At 32.4% G+C, this 23,949-nt stretch overlaps 1 protein-coding gene across 2 annotated transcripts in view; it reads right to left on the bottom strand.

Moving 5' to 3' along the window:
- Window positions 1-219: 219 nt before the first annotated feature.
- The window catches only part of LOC118198619 (uncharacterized), a 60,507-nt gene continuing 36,777 nt past the window's right edge, over window positions 220-23,949 (bottom strand). The window contains exons 5-8 of one of the 2 annotated variants that reach the window (XM_035370350.2): window positions 20,972-21,060; window positions 14,312-14,461; window positions 7,081-7,228; window positions 220-414 (exon numbers count right to left, since the gene is read on the bottom strand). In XM_035370350.2, coding sequence (XP_035226241.1) covers window positions 7,109-7,228; window positions 14,312-14,461; window positions 20,972-21,060 — 359 coding nt within the window. In that variant the 3' untranslated portion in view covers window positions 220-414; window positions 7,081-7,108. Of the gene's footprint in view, window positions 415-7,053; window positions 7,229-14,311; window positions 14,462-20,971; window positions 21,061-23,949 lie in introns of those variants that run through there. The other variant, XM_035370349.2, reaches the window with a different exon arrangement.

Below are 23,949 nucleotides of genomic sequence, written 5' to 3'. Positions count from 1 at the left end.
TTCATTTCAAATAACGATTAGAAAGGACTCCACGAAGGCGTTCTTCCCCTTGGGCAAATATTCCTCGAGTGCTTTATTATTATATAATAATTCAATACAGTTCCATTTAAATAACATACAAATTATTGCGCATTACTGAATTCTAAGCTTAAATGTTCCACGTTGTTAAAAAGAATTGTAATTTATTATATTTTTTTCAAACGAAGGGAAATTAAAATATTTCTTTCAAAACAAATTTAATATCTTCAGAATTATCTTTTACAGATTAGTGTGAATTTTTGGTAGATGAGTAATTTACAGACTAAGAAACACCACAGCTGTTCTCTTTCCTAAAGCAAATCAATTTACGAGTTCTATGCCTTCAGATTTAATTCTTGTTTAGGAATTTTAAAGAATTCTTAACCTGCACTTCATCTGCAATGAGAAAATATATTGTAAATTTTGATATGAAAAATACGATAAATATTGATTTACTCATTATTTCAAGTAAAAATATTCATTCATTCCATTTCCTCTCCCCATAAGTGAAGAAGAAGTCATGAATTTTGATAAATTTAAGGAAAAAAAATTAACTGGAATATTTGCCACTTAATGTTTAAGCAATCAGAATGAAACTTTGTGTTCTTTGTTGAAACACAACAAAACTCGTTGAATTGGGATTGCAAAGAGAGTTAGCTTTGTCGCATAAAACATGCCCCCCTTTTTTTTTTACCTTGAATTCATTCAAAGATCCCTAAGAAACGGGAAATCTCCCTTTTCTAAATGTGGTGTCATAAATTCTTTGCATTTCCTGGACGAGGACACCATTTCGACATGTGGGTGGGGCGAAGTCCTTTCATGCCACGACTGCTCAACTTACGCCAATGATTTTGTGTCCTTAAGGAAAGGAAAGCATACATTCTGGAGTTAGCAACTGATACTTACGAATGATTTCCCCTTCCAGATTATTAGTCTAAAAAAGAGAAAAAAACCAATCCGCCTTTAACTTTGCCATTTTGGAATGTTTCATACTTCTAAAACCAAAATTTTCCCGTCCCTATACCCTGCTTTCTGGTGCGACTGCACTGTCGTTTTTTACATTGGGAGAACCATACATTCAAATATTCTAGGTAATGTTGTTTCATCATGGTGCGAGAAACATACATACATTTATGCAGATTCTTCCTTATTTAATTTTTTTAAAAAATAGTACAGGGTGAAATTATTTGGTGGCAACAATTTGAAAAGTGATACGCCTTTTATAGTGAACCAACGCAATACATGTTATATTAAATTGTAAAAATCATTCACATTAATAAATTCAATTTCAAGCTTAATATTAGTCCTGATTTTTGGACTTGGGTTTAATGGAAGTGCTAGTAACAGATTCAATATATGAACAAAATTAAACGCTTCGGAATGACATATTATGAAAATTTCGAACTGCAAATAATATACCACGTTTCCTCTTAATTTGCAAAGGTCATTCGAAATTAAGTACCAGAATCCTGTTTAGTTACTTCTTTATTTATACTTAGAAAATGTGTCTATTAATTATTCGATCATAATAACAAAGTATATAGAAATAAATTAATATACAAAATAATTACATTATAATAAATAGTTACAATTAATTTTCACTTCCAACCCTGTTGAATTGGGATTGCAAAGGGAGAAACCTTTCCTTCAGGGGGTCGCCTTTAAAAATTTTCCGGTAAGAAACTAAGAAATACAAAGGAACTTTTCCTATTTTTTGCTGACTCCTATGCCTGAACTGAGGTAGGTCACGAAGTTACTATTTGATAGTCGAATGATGGAATATTAACTTTTGCAAACAGTGAATTTAACTGTTTCATGTGCTTCCAAGGGCCTCTTTTCTGCGTCTTATACAGAACTGCGTCACTGAACCATATAGGAAGAGGGCCCTTAAAAACTTAAAAGAAGATGAATTCTATTATATTAAAATAAGAATTCATAGTAGCACAAACACTAAAAATAAAAATGAAAAGCGAAAGGGAAAAAGATACTTTTAACTTTAAACATGTAAATGTAGTTCAGCAGGACATTTAAGGGCCCCCTAATCCTTCGGGCCCCTATGCAACGGCATTCCTTGCATACCCTTATTTACGCCACTGATTATTTGCCTTGAAGAGTTAAGTTCATTGGTCTTTGTGAAAATATCACACTTAAATAGGCAGTTATTAAGCAGTAATTTCCATCAAATAATTGACTTCTCACTTTGAAACTGTGTCCTAGAAAGAAAGCATGCACCTCACCTCTTAACTCAAAAATACAGTTTCGGATCTTTCCTTGAGATCGCTACCTGACTTCATATGTAAAAGAAGAAATGTACATATACTTCCCAAAGTATTTTGAATAAACGATTATTTCATAAAATCTCAGCTACTAAATGACTATAACAAAGTTAATGTCACTGACGATATCATCAAGTGTGAGGTTATTAGACTGGGAGATAATTTTTTTGTGGCAATTGCCTGCCTATGTATCATGCAGGGGCTACTAGAACAGTTTTTGGCAATATTTTTAACGAGCTCTGCAGCCCCATTAATTATGCCACTTGTATTTTCTCTACTGGTACAGATATCAATATAGTTGTTTCAGGCTAGTTTAGTCTCTTGGAGAAAAGAATTTAGAAGACCAAATATTTCCACTCCAGTAGTACATATTGGTAAAGATTTGCATAATATAATATCCTCCATTAATGCATTTTCATATTGATACCTAATGATGGCGATTAATACTGCGAGTCCAGTTATATCGATAGATTCATCCATTTGTAACGAAAATTTGCTTGCTTTCAGACAAAAAGGAAGTTCATTCTTCTTACTGGCTGCTTAAATCTCTGAGGTGCTGAGCTACCGTGTAATTAGAAAATGGGATTTTAGCTATTTCTTCATACCAAATGCATTTTATAATCTTCACAGTAGAAAGCTTAGTAAGATTTCCGACAACTGGGTAGGTTTCACCATGTTGAGCTATCTGATAACTAAGTAAGAAACCTTGGTTGGTTTCTCATTCACTATTCTTTTTGTCTGAACCATAAACCTTTTTAATAGTTTAAAATGTTAAATTAAGAATTCAATGTTCCCCCCCCCCCTTAAACCCACCATGAACAGATTCCAAATGATGATGCATTTTAGCCAGGGCCCTAGAACTATTTTAGAGAACTTTGCTGCACATATAACACACTGAGGATTATTATCATGGTTCATGAATTCTAACATATTACCATTATTATCTTTAGCAAGGGAGCTAGTTGTTGAGTCTGAAGCAGAATGCTAAATGCCTTTTTATGCTAGCTTTCCATTCTGCAAAAAATACAAAAACGATTTGAAGACAAAAAATACAGTGACAGCTACCTTTCAAGGCTGAATAAAATTTAAATGGTTACTTATACTGATAATATTGATAACGGCGAATTTCCAAGTTTTAAAACTTCAAAGACAGAATATAACAGCTCATCTCCATCTGCTCTGGATCGTGTGATACTAAATAAATAACAGAAATTCACCAAGTGAACTTTTAACATCGGCTCTGGATTAAGTTAAAAAATGTAGCTGCCAGTTTGATTTTTTTCATATCTGTGCGTAATTATTGAAAAATAAATGCTTGTCTGCTATTCTAGTTGGATTTCTTTGTAATTTATACTATGGCCTCCAACATGTTGTGGTTTTACTTCTAATCTCATAGAAGAGTTATGTGTGAGAATATGTGTTAAAGAATTTATTAATAAGAGAAAAAAAATTCTATTTTATAAGACGCACATCAACATGTAACTAAGTAGGGCAGGCTACTCGCAGCACACTTTTATATCCAAGTATACATGGAATTCAACTGTATTTTTATGACTGGAGGTTCCGCTGTGTTTCTAGATCTGTGGTATGTACCCATGTGTGTCAATCAATAAAGTTATGAGCCAGGGAATCATGGATACCAGAATTCTGGGCGATTTCCCAGCGCAAACATAGATACAGTTTCTAAAACACCCTATTACCCCTACCGTTTGTTTATCATACCTATATATGTAAAGAAGATACTATAGAAATATGCTATACTATCAAAAAGATATTAATCTGGCCATAATAATCAATTTTTACTGTTTTTGGAAGGAGTTCTGAAAGATACATAATTAGCAGACTGTTCAAAATTTTCTGGGAATAAGGATTTTGCACACAAAAAGGAATCAAACAAGGCCCAGTTTTGGGTTAAGAGACTCAAGGTTGGAAATACCAGCCCAAAAGATCAGCCACAATGTAGACGACCAGTGGCTGTACATTAAAGTGGAGTGAAAAAATTAGTATTGCATAATTGAAATGCACTGCCTCTCAAATGTTTTGTATTGAATAATATGTCACTCATGAATGGTATGGTGAAACTATGAAATTTCTAAAAGTTGTTGAATGAAAGTGAATTAACTCTCAAACGTTTTGTACAGTCAAAAGTCTTTAATCCGGACTCATCGGGACTTCAGCAAATCCGGATTATAGATCATCAGTTTAAATCTGGTAAGATAGCATGCAGAAATTATAAAATTAAAAATATGAAACCATAATTTATGAAATAAAGAGAAATTATGATCTAAAGGGTATCAAAATTTCCAAAAAAAGCTTTATATTTATTTGTTTACTTTATTAAACATTTCTTTCAACTTACGCATGCGTAAAGCATACATTACGCATAGTCGAAATTAGAAAAATGCAACCAGAAAACTATTTGATGTGTATTCGTGATATTTATAATGACGAGGAATTTGATTTGAATCAAAGACGGAGTATATCGAGATGAAATACTACATTTAGTAAGGAATTATAAGCAGAATAAAATAAAAACATCTGCTCTGAAAATGAGGATAGAACTGACAGATCAGTTCATTGTGCACAGCGTCATCCCCCCCCAAAGAGCAGCGTGAAATTGATAAACAGATTTCGGAATGATTACAGAATCAAAGGATATGCCTTTATTCATTTTTTGCAGCAATTCCACTTTTTGTTTGATGGACATCAAAACATGCTTTGCTTTGCAGATCCTTTGGTAGTTCCAGAATCGGAAATTCTTTTTGACATTATCGAAAGTTCAAGCTTACTTTTATAAAATTGCTCTAAGAGTCTGCAAAAAATAATAAGCCAGATCCAATTAGAAGATTAAGGACCAACGTAATCTGCAACATTAACTGAAATAGATAATTAGATAATTTTAGCTTAGCTTATACCATCCGTTATACATTAAATGCGCATGCGAAAAGGTATTATGAGCATGCGCAGAAAGTTTGTGGCTTTGAGGTCCGGATTATAGATCATTCCGGATTAAAGACTTTTGACTGTATTAACTAAAATATTACTCGCAAATTTAAAAAATTTTTTTTTTCTATTTCATCTTTATTGCATGCAAGAGCCTTAAATTTTTTTAATGATGCAGGTTATTCAATTTTAGGTTAAAGGTTATTCAACTAATAATTATAAAAAATTAAATTGTATATATTGTAAAGAGTGAAAATTAAAATATTATTCATATTTTAAGTAAATAGTAATTTCATTGTACACATGTAAATTATTTTACAGTTTAGTCAATTAAAAGGAGAATGTTTACAATACTTCCCATGATGCATTAACATCTTGCTGCTGCAAACGTACACTGCTATTAGAAAAATAAAACATTATAAAAGATTTTGCCATTATATGGAAATTTCACATAAAAATTTCAAATTTCAAGGCAGGAAGTAGAAAAACATTGAAAAAATTCACAAGGGATGTATTTATTAGTCAATACTAAAATTAGTCTTTTGTCAACTTAATAGTCTTTTGAGCTTTCATCCGACAATTTTAGAAACTTTCATGGTTTTTCCCTACCATTACAAAATTGTGCAATTTCGAGGCTGTTGGAGGGGGGATAAAAATAAAGTAGAAAAAATTTGAACAAAATCATGAGTGATATGTCAGTCAATACACATTTTTTTAGTACCAGTGCATTTCAATAATATAAATTTTATTTTTTTCACTCCACCCTACCGTACATTCTGAAAACATCTCCTAAGCTATGGAAGAGATCTCCTCACAAGCTTCTGCAAATTATCAGAACCAAATTTCTCGCCAATCCTCTAACAATCAGGGAGAGCAATTCAATGATATCTGTGCACTAGCCAAGAAAAAATTTCACTGACCATTCTTTTTCACTAAAAAGAACTTTATGGGGGGGGTCAAAACCTCCATATATTCCAGATATGGCTCCTCTCTGAGTTGCACAAAGAATTCAGATGCCTTTAGATGACGCTCCCCATCTTTAAATTCAAGACAGTCAGAGCTACGTGGGTGATGTCTGCTTTTAGCTACCTATTCGTGTAAGTTAATCCTTTTTGAAAAGATAAGATGACAACAAGGACTTTGATTCCAATATGACAGTAGTTAAAGACAATGCATACACTTTATCATAAAAATACACAGCAAGATGATTGTTAACATTAAAATCTGGGGACTGGAGTCCACCAAAAGAAATTTATGTCCTTGTCAATATCTTATCAAATCATGCAAGATATTACAAGAATGCCAAGAATTAAAACTGCTGCCTCTGTAAAATATATATATATATATTCATATTCATCATTTGTAAAGCACATTTTATAAATTAGCATAATTATCTTCTACCTTAGTTTTTGTTATTCTTTAAAAAAGTTCCAAAATATAAAACTTCAGAAACCCCCCCAAAATTTTCTGATGCATACTTAAGAGTTAATTTGAAAGGTTGTTTTTAATAAGCATCAATCAGTTTTTAATAAGCAGGCAATACTTTATAAATGAACAGGCTAGTCATATAATGTGTACAGAATAATTTTGATGGTGAACTCATGATGGTGAGTATCATAGAGACCACACAGAATGTTATATATTTAAAATACCTGCCCCTCACCCTTCATATCAGCATACAAGGTACAGCAGTTTCCTTCTTTACCTTCTATAAGCAGGTGAAAGCTCAAAATATTTTTAAATGTTCTTGAAAAAAGTATTCAGTTTTCAAGAAGTAAACAAGTAAAATAAAAACAAGTTGGACAAAGTAAATAAAAACACTTTGAAAAAATATATTATTTACATCTTTTAGTTATATCTATAAATTTAAATCAAGATGCTTTTTGGACTTCTGAAGACTGCCTTTTCTTTGGTTTCTTCCTTCTCATTTGCTTTTCCCATTCACGTTTATTTTGTAAATACAGCAGCATAGCAGCTCGAGCATCTTCAACCTGAAAATATGAAAGAAAAGAGATTTATGTTCTTAACTTCTTTGAACTAGGAATTCTAATATAGAAGTAAAAATAATCCAGTACAAATTTAACTAAGGAAACACTTAATAAGGCTATTAAATTCATTATATGATTTTAGTATTTCACTCAATTTATTCCTATCACTGCAACAGTATTTTCATACATGGCAAATCCATATAAAATTAATGCAATGTACAGTTACAACAATAACATTAAATATTATTAAGGACTTTCTTAAATTTATGAAACAAAAAACTTTTCATACTTTTATAGTGAATGCCCAAATGCAACATATGTGAAACAAGTATGCATGTTTTTTAAATGGATACCTGAACAATATGCCACTCTGCTTATTATATAACTTTTCCAAACTCTTCAAATAGATCTTCACTGATATAAATTGACCTGATTTCTAAGTTTCTTTCATGGGAAAATCTAAATAACTACTTTATTCTGAGCTTGCAATAATGCCATAACCTGAATTTCTTTAGCTTCCCTTTTGCCACATGCAATCTAATCAGCATTCTAAATAATCCTGCATGACGGACACATTTTCCCAATGTATTTATTACCACTGTTAGAATTTTATAACATTCAAATTATTGTATTTCTTTGATGATTTTCCATTGAGTTACGAAGAATATTCAGTTTTCATACACTTAACCCCTTCGTGCCGACTGTCACGTATACGTGCCAGCAACGAACACACTTATCTACCAGCCGACACGCAGGCGTGCCAGAGCATTGTTGCGTTTTCTACAGACTGTCACGTATTTGTGCCAGTACCTTGGAACGTTTTTCAAACTATAATTTCTGTCACAAGATGGCACTGTATGTCCATATGGTTTCAGATACATGCACATTAGACCTTCTACTCAAAATGAGAGAAGCATGACTCACATACATGTGTTTTTGATTATATAAACAAACGGGGAACTAAATGTTTCCGAATGGCGTGATTTATGACGTCTCTTTAAATCGCACTTTATTCGCACGTGGTAGTTGTTTATTGTAAGTAGAAGTTTTATATGCGCTAAAGCATTGAGTATTTCCGTTTACAGTTCAGTTTTTAGAAAATAATTAGATCTTGTTAGACGTGAATTCTTTCTTTTTTTACCATTTCAATGTCGAAGCGTCGAAAATGTTTAACAGAGCATGAAATAGCAGAAATGATGCAAAATATTTCAGATATTGATTCTGAAATTCTGATATTGATTCTGAAAGATTAACTGAAAGACATTTTCCAAAACTTTGTTCAGAAGAGACTGATAAGAAAATGAGACGATGCTTCGTTTGTTCACATTCCCGGAAAAATCCTCCAAAACGGCAAATGAGTTATTATGAGTTCAAGGAATGTAACGTAGGACTGTGTGTAGATCCCTGTTTTAAAATTTTTCATACGAAAAGAGAATTTTAAGTAATACATTTAGTGTTAAAAGTCATAACATGGTGAGTAATTAAAATAAAATGTGTAAAATATGCATTTAAACAAGAAATAAGGTAATTAAAGTATATATATATAAATATCTATAAAGCATAAGCCGTTTAAATACTCTATAAAGCATTATTAAACAATGCGTTGATACTTCGGAAATTTCATGGATTTAGGCTTAGTAGCAAAAAAGCCCCCGACCCTGGAGAGACGCTCGTGGAAGACACTGCCGGCCTCCGCGCATTTTCGCTACCCGGCTCGAAGGGGTTAAAAGCTTAGCATATAAACAGCATTGACAACTTAATATTTTATTTACGAATTACATATTATACAAATGTAAGGAGGTTTCATTTCAAGTAAAAAAATTCTAACAAAGTGAAAAAAGATATTTAAATAAAGTAATAAACAAGTAAAATATTTCTGATTGGACTAAATTTTAAATTTTGTAAGACCATTTTAATGACAAATAAAACATCCTTTAAACTTCATTTCAAAAGATATTCTGCTTAATAAGTTACAGTTTGATCAATCCTAAAGGTGGATTGGATTATGCAAAGCATGCAAGGGTACTTGTATAAGAGAAGTAATGCTTTTGTGGAGGACGTTTAAAGGGAAAATGACTTGTATTCACAGTCAACATGGGGAAACCACAAAAATCCCCATGCAGCCGACCTTTTCACTAGGATTTAAACCCAGACTGAACTATCAGTGCTCAAGAATTTTACTACTTAGTTGCTGGTGAAGATTTCAGGAAAAGATGCCTTTATGGAAGATTTTCTAACAAAATTGGCTCATATTTACATTATACATGCAGCAAATCAGAATAACTCCCACATATTCAGTTTGAAGCAATTTAAACTCAAGATGAATTACCAGTGTTCAGTTGTCTTCCCACTCTATTACTGATGAGTTCAATCAATCCTAAAATTGATACTTATTAAGATATAACTGTATATGTGAGATTTAGGCAAGAAATAAATGCCAACTTGGAAGACGCTAATTAGCAGAATTCAACTTTAATACAAACAAACTCTGAATTCTGACAGACTTCTTCAGAAGCAACATGAAGAACTGAGCTCTTTTAACTCATCGAATACCAAGGCTTTGCTATGTTGAACAATGAAAATACTATAACACCCAAAATATTATTATAAGATGATTTTTATTAACCCAGAGTTTCATTAATGTGGGCTATGAAAGTGAAAAGAATTTCAGAATAAACAATGGTATTAAATATCCCCTCTTTAAAATGATTAACTCTATAGAAGATCAAAATCCTTTATAATCTTGAACAGTTGTGTCACAGAAGATTAATTCCATATGATGCAAAAATTATAGTGGTGCAACTTTCCAAGTATTTATCATATTTTGTCATTCAAATTTTGTGCATTTCAAGTTCACATGTTTACTCCAATGATGCAAACAAAATGCAAATTATATCTGCAAATCTAAAATTCTAAAAACATGAACAAAAATACATAACACATTCAGTATCTAGTATTTTAAATACACTATGTCACTGCACATGCCATGGCAGGAATCTGTGTATATTTTTTCAGATTTCTTATTATTAATGCATTGAGAAATATTTAATTATTATCAGCCATTTTTGAAATTGCAATAATAACTAATGATTCTATACAATCCAAAAATGATTAATTAAGAGGTGTTCAGTCAATGCCTATATATCACATTCAAAAGATATCTGATGCACCATTATTGCAAAAGTAAGAGTGTGCTGCACAAATTTGAAGGAAGCATTAAAGAAATGCACTTTAAAAAAAGGATGAGAACCAAAAAAAAAGGATGGAAATCTATTTATGCATTTATCCAACAGAGAGGTCTGAAGCTTCCAAATAACATTATCTGAAGTTTTTCACAAAGATATCTCCTGCAAAAGACTTATCAAAAAGGGACTATGCTATCTACAGAACAGGTAATCAGAAGCCCAACTCTCGGGAGATTTGCAACAAAATACCCTTTGCAGATTTGTTAGGGGAAATGCTAAAAACAGGCTAATGATCTTGAGTGAGTGGTCACCTCTTGGCTGTTTACATCGCATTTCGGCTTAGACATTTAGATAAAACAAATTAATGTGAATAGATTACCCAGTGAAATACCTTGTACTTCTTTTATTGGAATTAAAAACTGAAGTTGAATCTTACTAATTAAACTTTTTCAATTAATTTTCCCATTAAATTACTTTTTATTCAGTCCTTTCAAAAAGTCAATCAATTGTACATTCAGATATGATTTCCAATAAATTTCTGTACACAGATTACCCAAATTAACTATACCTTCAAATCATGGTACTGTAATTAATAAAATCACATCGTTTTATTAATTACAGTACCATTATTTTGATTATTATTTTCTTAAAGAGTGATGATAAATAGGAAAAAACTTAATCCTTCTTACAAAGCTTTTTGATCAGACATTAAGTTTCCACAGGTATCAAACTCGACATTCCACTATATTCTCCTGAATATATATATATATATATATATATATATATATATAAGGGAAAAAAATGGGGGGGGGAAGAGAAAAAGATATAGTCACCAAAGTGAGCATATGTGACTTTAACTGCATAATTAGCAATCAGTAATGGGGGGTGCAACTAAATCTATTATAAAATACACAGTTTGTAAAAAAAAAAAAAAAAAAAAAAAAAAAAAAAGAGGCAGGCCTTGAATTTTACCACTCAGAATAGTGATGTTAGGGCACTGTCACTGTACACAGTTAAAGGAGACAGACTAATGCACATGCTTTTTTTTTCTCCACATGTGAGTGTGCCAATCACTGTCTGCTTGATAATGAGTGAGGTGCTATTGTACATGTTCATTGGATTTTTGATTTCTCTCAAGATGACTGAACTAACTGAACAAAGATGCTGCATCAAATTTTGTCAAAAGCTTGGTGATTCTCAAGTCAAACGATTCAGCACATGTTTGGAGATGATGTTAAGGGGGTAATGCAATTAAGAAGTAGTTCAACTGATTCAAAAACAGCCACACATCAGTGGACAATGACCAATGTTCTGGAAGGCCACAAGGCACTCAAAATGCAGCTGTTGTTGAGAGAGTGGAAAATCTTTAAAAGGAACTCATTGCTTGAATGAAAAAGCTTGAAGTTTTATAGGACTTTCTGACCAATATTAGTACTTATCTCAAGTTTCTGAACACCATGATAATTAGAGATTAAGTCAGTAGAAACCAAAAACAAAAGACCAGTCATCACAATGGAAGCATCCTGAGTCCTCAAGGCTGAAAAAAGCAAGGCAGGTGCAACACAAGGTGATGCTAACCGTGTTCATTGATATCAGTGGCATTAGGCATCATATATATACACCCAGAGGACAACAAATTCTTCACCTACTTTGTGATGCAGTTTGGAGCAAAAGACCACTCCTCTAGATGGCAAAAAACTGGCAGTTGCATCATGACAATGCTCTAGCATATTCATCTCACTTGATCTAAATTTTTCTTGGCAAAACAGGGAATTCTTATCATTCACCAACCTCCCTACTCCCCACATATGGCTCCTTGCAATTTCTAATTATTTCTGAAATTGATATTGAAAGAATGCTGTTTTGAGAGTAGAGAAAAGGTAATGCAGAACACAATGGTGGAACATGAACACCATGTTTTCGACACTGGAAGGATAAATGGGTTAAGTGTGAGAAGACACAAGAGGTCTACTTTGAAAGTGATTCGGGTCCCAACATATTTTTCCCGGTCAAAGATCGGATATATTTTAGACAGCTCTTGTATCACATACAATATAAATTAAGAATTTTCATTAAATTATAAAATCTGTTAAATAATGAAGAAATTAAATAACAAATTCAAATCAGTATAGTGTTTAGCGATGCTAGATACTAATTCATTGGGCCAAAATTCGAATTCTGGAAACAGTTTGGATGCTTATAAATGTGTAATGCCTTTATTGCATTTAGATACAGTCAAAAGTCGTTAATCCGGACTCGTTGGGACTTAGGCGATTCCAGATTATAGATCATCAGTTTAAATCTAGTAAGATGGCATACAGAAATTATAAAATTAAAAATACGAAACCGTAATTTATGAAATAAAGAACAATTATGATCTAAAGGGTATCAAAATTTACAAAAAAAAAAAAAAAAAAAAAAAAAAGCTTAATATTTATTTGTTTACTTTATTAAACATTTCTTTCAATGTAAGTTGTTTAAGTTGCTTCATTTTTTATGTGATAATACTTTCTCTTTACTTCTATAAACAGACATAATTTCTTGTTCAGTTACAAAGTTCCGCTGTTCAAGTCCTATAATTGCTGTGTCGAGAATACCGACTAATTTGTCAATCAAAATTTTTTCGTTTTCAATAACCTCTGTGTCACTTTCTTCGCTATTGGAAGTGAATTATAACGATGAGGAATTTGATTTAAATCATATCTAAGACGGAGTACATCGAGATGAAATACTACATTTAGTAAGGAATTATAAGCCAAATAAAATAAAAATATCTGCCCTGAAGATAAGAATAGTGCTGACAGATCAACTTCCAATTCATTGCGTGCGGCGTTCCCCCCGCCCACCCCGCCGCAGGGCAGCGTGAAATTGATAAACAGTTTTCGGAATGGTTAAATAAACAAAGGATATACCTTTATCCATTTTTTTGCAGCAATTCCACTTTTTGTTTAATGGACTTCGAAACATACTTCCGCTTTGTAGATCCTTTACATATTAGTAAATATATATCGGAAATTCTATTTGATGTAATCGAAAGTTCAAGCTTACTTTTATAAAATTGCTGGAACAGTCTGCAAAAAATAATAAGCCGGATCCAATTCGAAGATTAACGAACAATGCAATCTGCAACATTAACTGAATTAGATAATTTTAGCTTAGCTTATACCGTCCGTTATACATTAAACGCGCATGCGTAAATGTATTTTGGGCATGCACACACGCATATTTGCAGCCGTAAAAGTGTTACGCGCATGCGCAGAAAGTTTGTAGCTTTGAGGTCCGGATTATAGATCATTCCGGATTATGGGTGTCTGAATTATCGACTTTTGACTGTACAAAGCAAGCAGGAAATCTCTATTCTCAAGTAAAAACCGAGACCCTCCCCCCCCCACAAAAAAAGCCCTCAAAACTGAGATAGAACTGGGAAAAGTTGTGCTGCCACCTATATGGTACCCTAGGGAGAAGCCAACAGCAGATGCAAAAATTCATAGATTTTTTTCCTGCTGTTCTATCACACTATAACACTATACTTATAAGAAGTAAATTTAAAGAATTTTCTTCTTACAAGTATAACCAAAAAATTAGTATCTATTGCCAACAGTCTGATTGTTTTTGCCCTGTTTTAGTTAAAATTCTGTTACAAAGAACTTTTTTGTTAAACTTATCATTTGAATGAAAATTTAGAGTTAACAGATTTCATAACTGAAAGGTGAGTTAGTATTTAACCTCAGCAGTCAAATATCACACATGAAAGGTTGGCCTCCAGAAGTAGTTTACTACAAGAGTTTCTATTTCATTTATTTATTTATTTATTTTTTATAAATAACAATATTAAAATTCAAAATATAAAATGTAACATTAAGTCACCAAATACTGAAGTAAAACTGCATCTTCAACTTACTGAATTATGTTCTCCTGTCTGTATCTTACAACCAAGAAATTTGTCAGTCAGTTTTTTCAAAGATGGAGTTCTACTGCCACATTTATCACGAAAAGGCTTATAACGTGAAGTATCCCTAATTAAAAAGTGAGGATGACCGAGGAACAAAACCTGCATAGATGTACAAAAGACAAATAAATCTTACATACGTTATAAAAGAGTAACTGAAACTAAGCATTATTTAGTGAAAAATATAGTATTAAAAATATACTCAGTTAATCATTGATAAGACCAAACTAAAAATGTCTGGGGGAAATGAGATTCTAAGTATTTAAAAATTCAAAAAGACTTTTGGTATTAACTAAAAATAACAGGCTGAAGAATAAATGTTGGCGATACTAAAGCAACAAAAATCAACCCTGCATAAATTTGAAAGACCAGTTCCAATGGTTTGAATAGGAACTTCTTCAGTTGCAAATGTGAAAATGACAAAGGACGATTACTAACCAAGGAATTAAAAAATTTTCACTGCAGTATAATATTTTATTTTTACTTGTTTTGAGATATCATAAGAATTCTGTTGTCATTCCTTTCTTTTCATCAATTAGCTATAATACTGCATGTATTTTACAGAAGTTTAATATTCATATAATTTTTTTTTTCTCTTTTCAATAGAAGTCATAGTTCCATACTTAAAAGATCAAATTCCAGCGTAAACTCCTGGCGCACTAACAGTATTTGCCAATGTAGCTTAATATAAATTGTAAAAACTAAGACAGCCTTGAAGTTTCTAATAAAGAGTATGGGATATGTTATAAAAAAAAAAAAAACACATAAATTCACTATTGCCCAGTAATGTTGATAAAAAAATTATATTTTCCTTTTTTCTGCAGTCAAAATAACTCCCCAAAGATTTTTTGTAGGCAAATTACATTTTATAGAGGAATTTCACATTCATAAATATTTTTCAGTTCTAGTTAATAATCAAAATTCTAATTCATCTTTACCTTCAGTTTTTAAATAAATTGAGTTGTTTGTTGTTTTCATTTTTTATTTTATTTATTTTATTTTATTATTTTGTATTTATTTTATTTATTTTTTTTTTTCCCAATAGATGATGCCAATAAATTTGCTTCTCAAATTCTGTCATTCTTCTGCTATTGCCTGATCACATTTTTATTCTTCCACATTTTCATTCCTGTAGCTGAAGAAGTTAACTTTAAGCATTTGAAACTAGTTGTGAAAATTTATGCAACTTACCTTGATTGTTGCTGCTAGAGCAGCCCCAAAATTTCTAGCAAGTATCCCCAAAATTCAGAATTCTTGTAATTTGTTTCTAAACAATTAGTGGGATTCTTAGAATATATTCATGTTACTTTACAAAAAAAGATAGAAATTATAATGCACAACAAATTATTTTGATACATAAGTAAATCAAACTTTTTACTGTATATTTTTAATACAAAATACTACATATGGTTCTGTTGAAGAATCAAATAGATATTTACTTAAAAGTTACTAAAAGTTCTTTGCAGTTGGTATTATCTCTTTTTCTTTCAACGGTAGTACCATTATAAGAAAACACTAATGTAAATACATTATCTTTTTATTTCTGGAAAGAAGATATATCACGTTTCAAAATACTGAGTGAAAATTAAACAATATCATTTTGCTCAGTTTTTCTTTATTTCAATAGCAATAAAATTTGCATTCTTAAAAAGAATTACAATTTTCATTAAGCTATATTTTTATGTATTCAAAAGAACTTTTGATTTATCAAAAACTACCAAAAAAAAATTACCATCAATTTGCATTATTAAATAATGAAGGATATATATGATTGAACATAGATATGTTCTTAGTACTGTAAAAAAATGGCAAAACTTGTAAAAGTGGAGTTCCAACACCAAGGAAGTGGTACAAACATGGGAAACAGGTTCAAAACCCATCCCAATCATTCTGAGGTTAATCCTACTGACGAACTACATAAGGTTCTTGTCTTCTGTGGACAGGCATCAAGACTACATAACTAAAGATTAAAAAGACTTGCTTAATAACCAACGAACTGATACACACACATACACAAAAAGAGCTGCGTTGAAAACAGCGAGAAAAGTATATTATGTACTCAGTCATCTAGCAATGTTCCCAATCAGACTCAAACGTCCATTTTAAGAATTATGGCTTAGTAAGTGTTCGTAATATACATAACTTAAAATTTCTCCAAATGTATACTTAACGAAGGTTTGAGTTTTCTGATATTACAAGCTTTCAAGTCCCTAGGATGATCCTCCACTGTAATCTAGGTGATATCAACCAACTTCAAATCCATGCCTTATTTCAGTGCCAGCCAAAAGGCATACGGAATCTTAATGTACCTAAGAGTTAAATACGTTCACAAAATTTCAGTGTATCTAATTGCTTTGAAATGTCATGATGCCCTATTAATAAAACTGACTCTACCAAAATTTGAACTCATGAGGGCACAGAGAGATTTGTAAAAGAAGTAAAAAACAAATTATAAAGCAAAAAGGAGATAGTTCATTTTTAGATAGACTGCCAGATCACATTATTCTAAGCAAAGGACATCATCAAGTGAAAACAATTACTATCTAATCATGTGAGAGAGATTCAAGTTCTTAGCAGTTCTAAAACTTGATCACACATATATAGCACATATATATTGAATTCATCAGACTTTGTAGCCAGAGGGGTAAGAGCAGGTCCTTTAAAAAATGAGAGTTGTGTTCCAGTCCTGAAATCTTAATAATGAGTTAGATCTATGTATTGTCTTATTTGCTTAATTTATTAATTAAACAAAACTATAATTACATATGCTATATTAAAACCTATTTTTTGCAGCATTGCTTTTTCAGCAGTTTCATGTATCCACAGTAAATTTGGGAAACATATTACGGATGGATATAGAGAATCACTGCTGGCAACTTCTAAATTTTGAATTGCAGAGAAATTCTGAAACATGAAAACTTGATAATCAATTTATCTCTCCAAATTTAGTTACATTAAAGACAGATTTGTCTACATTCCAATTATTTTAAAACTGTATAACTGATTTAAAGTCACCTTTATTCCCCCCCCCTACAACAAGCTAAATATACTTCCAATTCTAACTGAATCTTTCTATCATGTGAAATTAATTTAATAGGGCTTGGCTTTAACAAAGATTTATTTAAAAAATGGATTCATTAAAGTCTTATATTGCTTAATTTCTAAAAATTACTTTAAGGTCACAAAATATGCATACAGTTCAAATTTGAACAATGTTCTGCTTGTTCATTGAATATGCATGAACATATGTACCTGCATTTTTCTTTGTGCACATGTATGTCACCACTATTAAGTGCTTTCCTCAAGATTTCTACATTTTTTGTAGGTTTTTGGTCAAAAGGTTAGATTACAATTCATTTAAACTGTTAGTAAAAAAATTATAAAACAGAGTACATTGGTTGTTTGGAAAGAAATTTTGTTTCTTGCCCCCAAATGGATTGATTGTATTTTTAACCAGCTAATTTCATTCTAAACCGTATTGTCATTATATGTTTTGACGGCTCACGTTTCAAGGCTTATACGTACAAAAATATTGTTTCATTCTGTTCAAGTGTTTTAAAGCAATATTTTTAGCATATTTTGCTTTCTTATCACCAAAAAGGTAAGGATGCTATTTAAGCAGGAAAAATATTGTGTGACACATACAAAGAAGATGTACTGACTGAATGCCGAAACTGATTCGGTAAATACAATTTGATCTTAAAAGAAGCACTATGTTCTGGAAGATCAGTTGAAGCTAATGAAGACAAAATAAAGACTATGATTGAAGCAGACTGCCATATAAAAACACAGCAAAATTTCTAAGAGATTAAAATTTTGAGCTTAGTTTTGTCTGATTATTGCAAAGGCTTGAGGGCTACCTGCCTTAGGGGAGGGATGCCTTCATGGAAAGCTTTCTCAGGGAAACTGGCTCATATCAGGGTTGCCACTCAAACACGAGAATGAAATTCCCTGACTTTTCCAGGTTTTCCAGGTATGTTTCGAGAAAATTCCAGTCTATCCGTGTGATGTACATTGGCTGTGCTAGGAGGTATGTTAAATATAGTATTACTTGTATTGTGTAGCAAATTCACTTAATTATAAGATATATACATTGGATAACAATTGTACGTTTTATTTAATTATTACTCATGATCATCACCAGTTCAACACGAGGCTAATTCGGTTCTTATAAATAACAACGCAATGCTAAATAGTTAGATTAGATTTTAGGTAAATTTAATTTGTATGAGGTGTCTTCGTAAAAGGCACCTTAACACTTGAAAACACAAATATAATTATAATAGGAGTTGTTTTCTCCACTGAAGATTGAGATTAGAATCTGCCCAATCTGGAATAAAATAAGTCTTTTTTTGCAGACATTCTGCAGCTAAACGAAAGAAAGAAATCTATTTAATGATATTTTTTTAATAAATTGAGGTATTTTATATTTATTTCGCAGTATACATAAGGAAAAAATATGTGCATTAAATTTTGTGATGGTATGTCATCATACTGCTAGAACTAATTTTAGGATTATGCCAGAGAAAATTTCCTGAAATTTGGAAATAATATTTACTAATGATAAATAAATTTAGAGGGAAGAAGCAACATTAAATGATATGAATAACATAAAAAGATAGATAACATAAAGATAATTACTTAAAAATTTAATTAGAATAATAAACGATATTTTAGCGAATATAGTTATATTACATGGTTAGCCTAGATGACTGATTACTATTTTTTTATTTTACTGCAAAATGACAAGACATTTATTAAAAAGAAAAGGAAAAAAAAAAGGTTTAAAAAGATTTTGCGGGAAAATCCTACTATACGGTACGGCCTTCGTACTATTTTGAAAATTGTCGCCAAGAACAAAATGACCCGTTTACTGCTCATGATCATGTCAAGAAATGTTCTTTGACAAAAAAGAAAACTACAAAAATCCATTTTTAAATTATTGCGAAAAATCCAAGAAGAAACGTTTTATCAAAGAACGTTTTTCTTGAATGTTTCGCAATAATTTTAAAAACGGATTTTCGTAGCTTTTTTTTTTATCCTCAAAATAATTAATCCATGAATTAATTTACTTGCGCCCAAAAATATTTTCTTTTCCTTTAGAGTTTAAAGAAATTTTAAACGATATTCATTTTATGAACTCTTGATAACGTGACCTTCGAACTTCGACACCGGTTTCGAACTTTGGCGACAGATATATCGCGCATGCACAGCTGTTTCCCTCTATGATGGAACGGAGCCACCTCTGTTCGACAGAGGTTTTCCTTCTTTACAATACATATTCTTTGATTCTAACCTTCATGGTACCGTATACTAGGATTAAACCCATTTTACGAGAACAGGTACTTTCTTTAGTTCGTGCACTGCACATGCGATTCTCGAGGTTACTGGAAGCCAAAAGTTGCGGGAAACTTGCTTTGCCTTTCTAAAAGACAATCAAATTGGAGCTGCGAAAATTGGCTCTATGCCAGCTGCCCGAATGACACACGTGATACACATTTCGCCAAAAAAGTGATCTCTTCCGACGTCAGCGCAAAACTCGCCTTTTTTGGCGGGATCGTTGTATGAAATTCCCTGACTTTTCCAGATTTTTAACTAAAACACTTAAATTCCCTGACTTTCAGAAATTTTGGTAAATTTCCGAATTCCCTGACTTTTTCCGGTTTTCCAGGTAGTGTGGCAACCCTGTCACATACACGCTACACATAGGGAAAACCATAAAAACGCCCATGCAGCCAAATGTTTGTGGAATTTGAACCTTGGACCAAACTACCAGTGTTCAGCAACTTTACTGCTTGGCCGCAGTTGGGCATTAAATTTGTTGAATTCAGCTATTTAAGATCATGTGAAACAACTTATTTTGCTTCAAAGCTCAATATACATGTTATCTGTGTTTTGCTTCTCAAACTTCAAGAAAATGGGTCAGTTTTGGAAACAAATCATTAATGGTGATGAGAAATTGATCAGTTACAAACTGCTGAATGCAAGCAATAATGGAGTAAAAAGGATGATCTACTTCAAAGCAATTTGACAGGTGATATTCATTGGAAAAGATTTACGCTCTTTCTTTGATGAGATTCTTAGGAACTTTTTTCAAGCTTTTCCAAACCACAACTGATTAAAAAATATTCTAACATCATTTAGACACACTGAAGAATAGCATCAAACAGAAAAAGCCAGAATTAACAGTAAAGATGCAGCATTTCACCATGATAATGCCAGATTTCACACAAGTTTGATATCTTTTGAACAGCCATTACAACTTTAGATGGGATATGCTACCACACCCACCATATCTGGTACCTTCAGAGGATTCAAGTCTTAATAAAAATTTTTAAACCTTAAAGCATTATCAGAAATTTAATGAGCATGGAGTCAGAAAATACCAGAAATATGGCAAGAGGTATTAAACCAAAATGGTCAATACATAGATGTATTTACATATTATAAGAAAATTGTTTTCTTCTTGATTTAAACTCCTCCCTCCCCTCTGGACAACCTAATATTTTCCAGGTCAAGTGTGATATTCTAATGTATTAAATAAATACAACAGCAATGAAGTTAGCAATAAAATAATTAAAAATGATACATTACATATAATTTTCTACTTACTTTGAAATCATGCTTCAAAGCATGTCCAACAACTATTCTTCCATCAATTATACTATCAACATCTTTTTGAACTTCAGAAAGATCTTTGCCTATAAGAAAGAGAAATACATCAGAATAATGCATTAGAACTTCTAGAAATGGATTTATTAATTTACAATGTGATATAAATCTTACTAGAAAATTTGACAATACAGATTTTATTAACTTTTAATCATACTAGTCAAAAAACTAAAAAAAGGTACGGCAGTTACAAATTTTTACCTTATGAATAATCTCTTTGTCTGGGAACACATCTATATGTGAGCAATTTTTTCCTCTTACAGTTGAAAATTAATAAGAAAAAAAAAAAAAAAAAAAAAAAAATCACACTGACAAATGAACATCTATCATCCATGATTAAGAGAATTTCTCTCTAAGGATACAAATATTATCAAAATTGAAATGCCTACATACAAGCTGTGTAGAAGCAAAATTCAATAAATAAGATGAAGAGATTAAGTCATCATTATTTATGATTTATATTTCTCTTCATTTGCTACTACTTTAATGCATTTTATTTAAAAAAGGCTTTTCTGCCGTAATGCCCTTTTTCTCCTTGAACAGAAGAATATGTAAGATATATACGAGGGCTATCCAGAAAGTAGATTACGTTTTGGAATAAAAAAATAAACAAAGTATAGGAAACAAATTTTATTATATACAGATGAAAGCCACACTCAAATACTACTTTTCTACATAGTCACCATACAAATTAAGGCATTTATCGTAGCGATGTACGAGCTTGGAAATTCCTTCGTCGAAAAATTCGGCCGCCTGCGCCTTCAACCACTTCGTTACCTCTTCTTGCAGCTGTGCGTCGTCATCAAAACGCTGCATAGCCAGCCACTTCTTCATTGCTGGGAATAGGTGGAAGTCGCTCGGTGCCAGGTCGGGACTGTACGGCGGATGAGGAAACAACTCCCACTTAAAAGATTCAAGAACTTTACGAGTGACATTTGCCGTGTGGGGCCGGGCGTTGTCGTGAATCAACAAGATCTTAGAGCTCAACATTCCTCTGCGCTTGTTTTGAATTGCTCTTCTGAGTTTTTGGAGAGTTTGGCAATACCTTTGAGAGTTTATTGTAGTGCCTCTTTCCAGGAAGTCCACCAAAATTACACCTTTTCTGTCCCAAAAAACAGTCGCCATCATCTTCCTTGCCGACATTGTTTGCATGCATTTCTTGGGTTTTTGGGGAGAACTTGTGTGCCCCCACTGCATTGATTGCAATTTCGTTTCACAGTTCACATGTTTCACCCATGTTTCGTCACCAGTAACGATGCGATCGAGTAAAGAGTCACCATCCTTATGGTAAGCGTCCAAAAAGTTCAACGCTGCAGCCATTCGCTGATTTTTGTGGTCCTCTGTCAAGATTTTTGGAATCCATCTTGCACAAAACTTGTGGTAACCAAGCTTTTCGCTGATGATTTCGTGCAACAAACTTCGCGAAATTTGTGGAAAACTCAAAGAAAGTTCCGTTATTGTGAAATTTCGATTTTCACGGACTTTAGCATCGACTTTTTCGAGAAGTTCGGCGGTCACTATGCTGGGTCTCCCACTTCGATCTTCGTCGTGAACATTGGTTCGGCCATTTTGAAATCTTATGACCCACTGACGCACTCCACCTTCAGTGATAATGTTGTCCCCATACACTTCACGAAGCTGCCGATAGATTTCTATCGGTTTACAGTTTTTTGCAGTCAGAAACCTTATTACTGAGCGCACCTCGCAGCTCGCGGGATTTTCAATTAACGCAGACATTTCAAACCGTCACAGTATCTGAACGGAGCACAGCACGAACCTCTCACTAGCACGGCTAGATGCAGACTGAGCTGCGCAACGCTCTGACCCCAAGATGGCCGCGCTAGCCCCGCCCCTAGCGGACACAGACGGAAACGTAATCTACTTCCTGGATGGCCCTCGTATATATATATATATACTATATATATGTAAATATAATTTAAATGAACAATAGTCTCTTTAATGCTTAAATTTTGATTTGGATATTCTCCCTTATCTATCTGTGTTCTAAAATTAGAAAATACCTTTTTCTTCACTGCATCATTTCAAGACTAATCGATGTCAAATGACTCTTACACATATAATGCTGGTGACATAAATAGAACTAAAACTCAAACAGCCAATAATAATTTTATAACAGCATTATTAGTTATTGAATCAAATATATTGAAAACTGAAACTAACTCATTCTGACTTAAGATTTCATCTTGAATACAAGACATTTGATTTCGTGCTTCGGCCTAGATAAACTGCTGTTTGCTGCTTCTCTTAACTTTGTGGTAAATGTTCTTGAAAAGCACAAGTGTGCCAATTTATGGCTGGAAAAAGTTTACCAAAATAAAAATGAACATTTAATCAGCCTTGGCTACTAAGTTGCTCTTCATTATGGATCAACAATTGCATAATCAATATTTCTACAACATTATTAGAAATAAGTTTGCTTCATTACATACACACACACATATATATGATGCTGATATGGGTGATTCTAAATTGCTTTTACAAATTAAGAGGGGTGATAGTACTCATCCAAATGAGCAATAATTACCATAGAACATAGGGTCGCATTCCACTCTGACAGGCAGAAAAGAGGAATATTGGAATTCCAACCTGAACTTAGAACAGTGTTGGGAGAGCAAATGAAGGAGACCAAAAGTTGCACACAGTTGTGCACAAAATGGATAAAATCGAAAACTTGGCATTCAAGTGTTAATATTCGAGCTCAGACTTTGATGGTAAACACTCAAATGCACATTTTTAGTTCACAAGGTCTCAACCTCGCAAACGATTGCAACAAGTTAATTACTTAATTAATGGCTGAATATTATCAACTATCTCCAACTTCTGCTGTATGCTAAGATTAGAATGAAAAGTTCATGCTGCGTTCCATCTGTCAGAACTTCGTGTACCATAGAAGGGCG

Source organism: Stegodyphus dumicola, chromosome 1 (genome assembly GCF_044657685.1).
Source record: "Stegodyphus dumicola isolate Sdum_Otavi_A_Nest chromosome 1, ASM4465768v1".
Classification (NCBI taxonomy): Eukaryota; Metazoa; Arthropoda; class Arachnida; order Araneae; family Eresidae; genus Stegodyphus; species Stegodyphus dumicola.
This window is presented reverse-complemented; position numbering and strand designations above follow the sequence as displayed.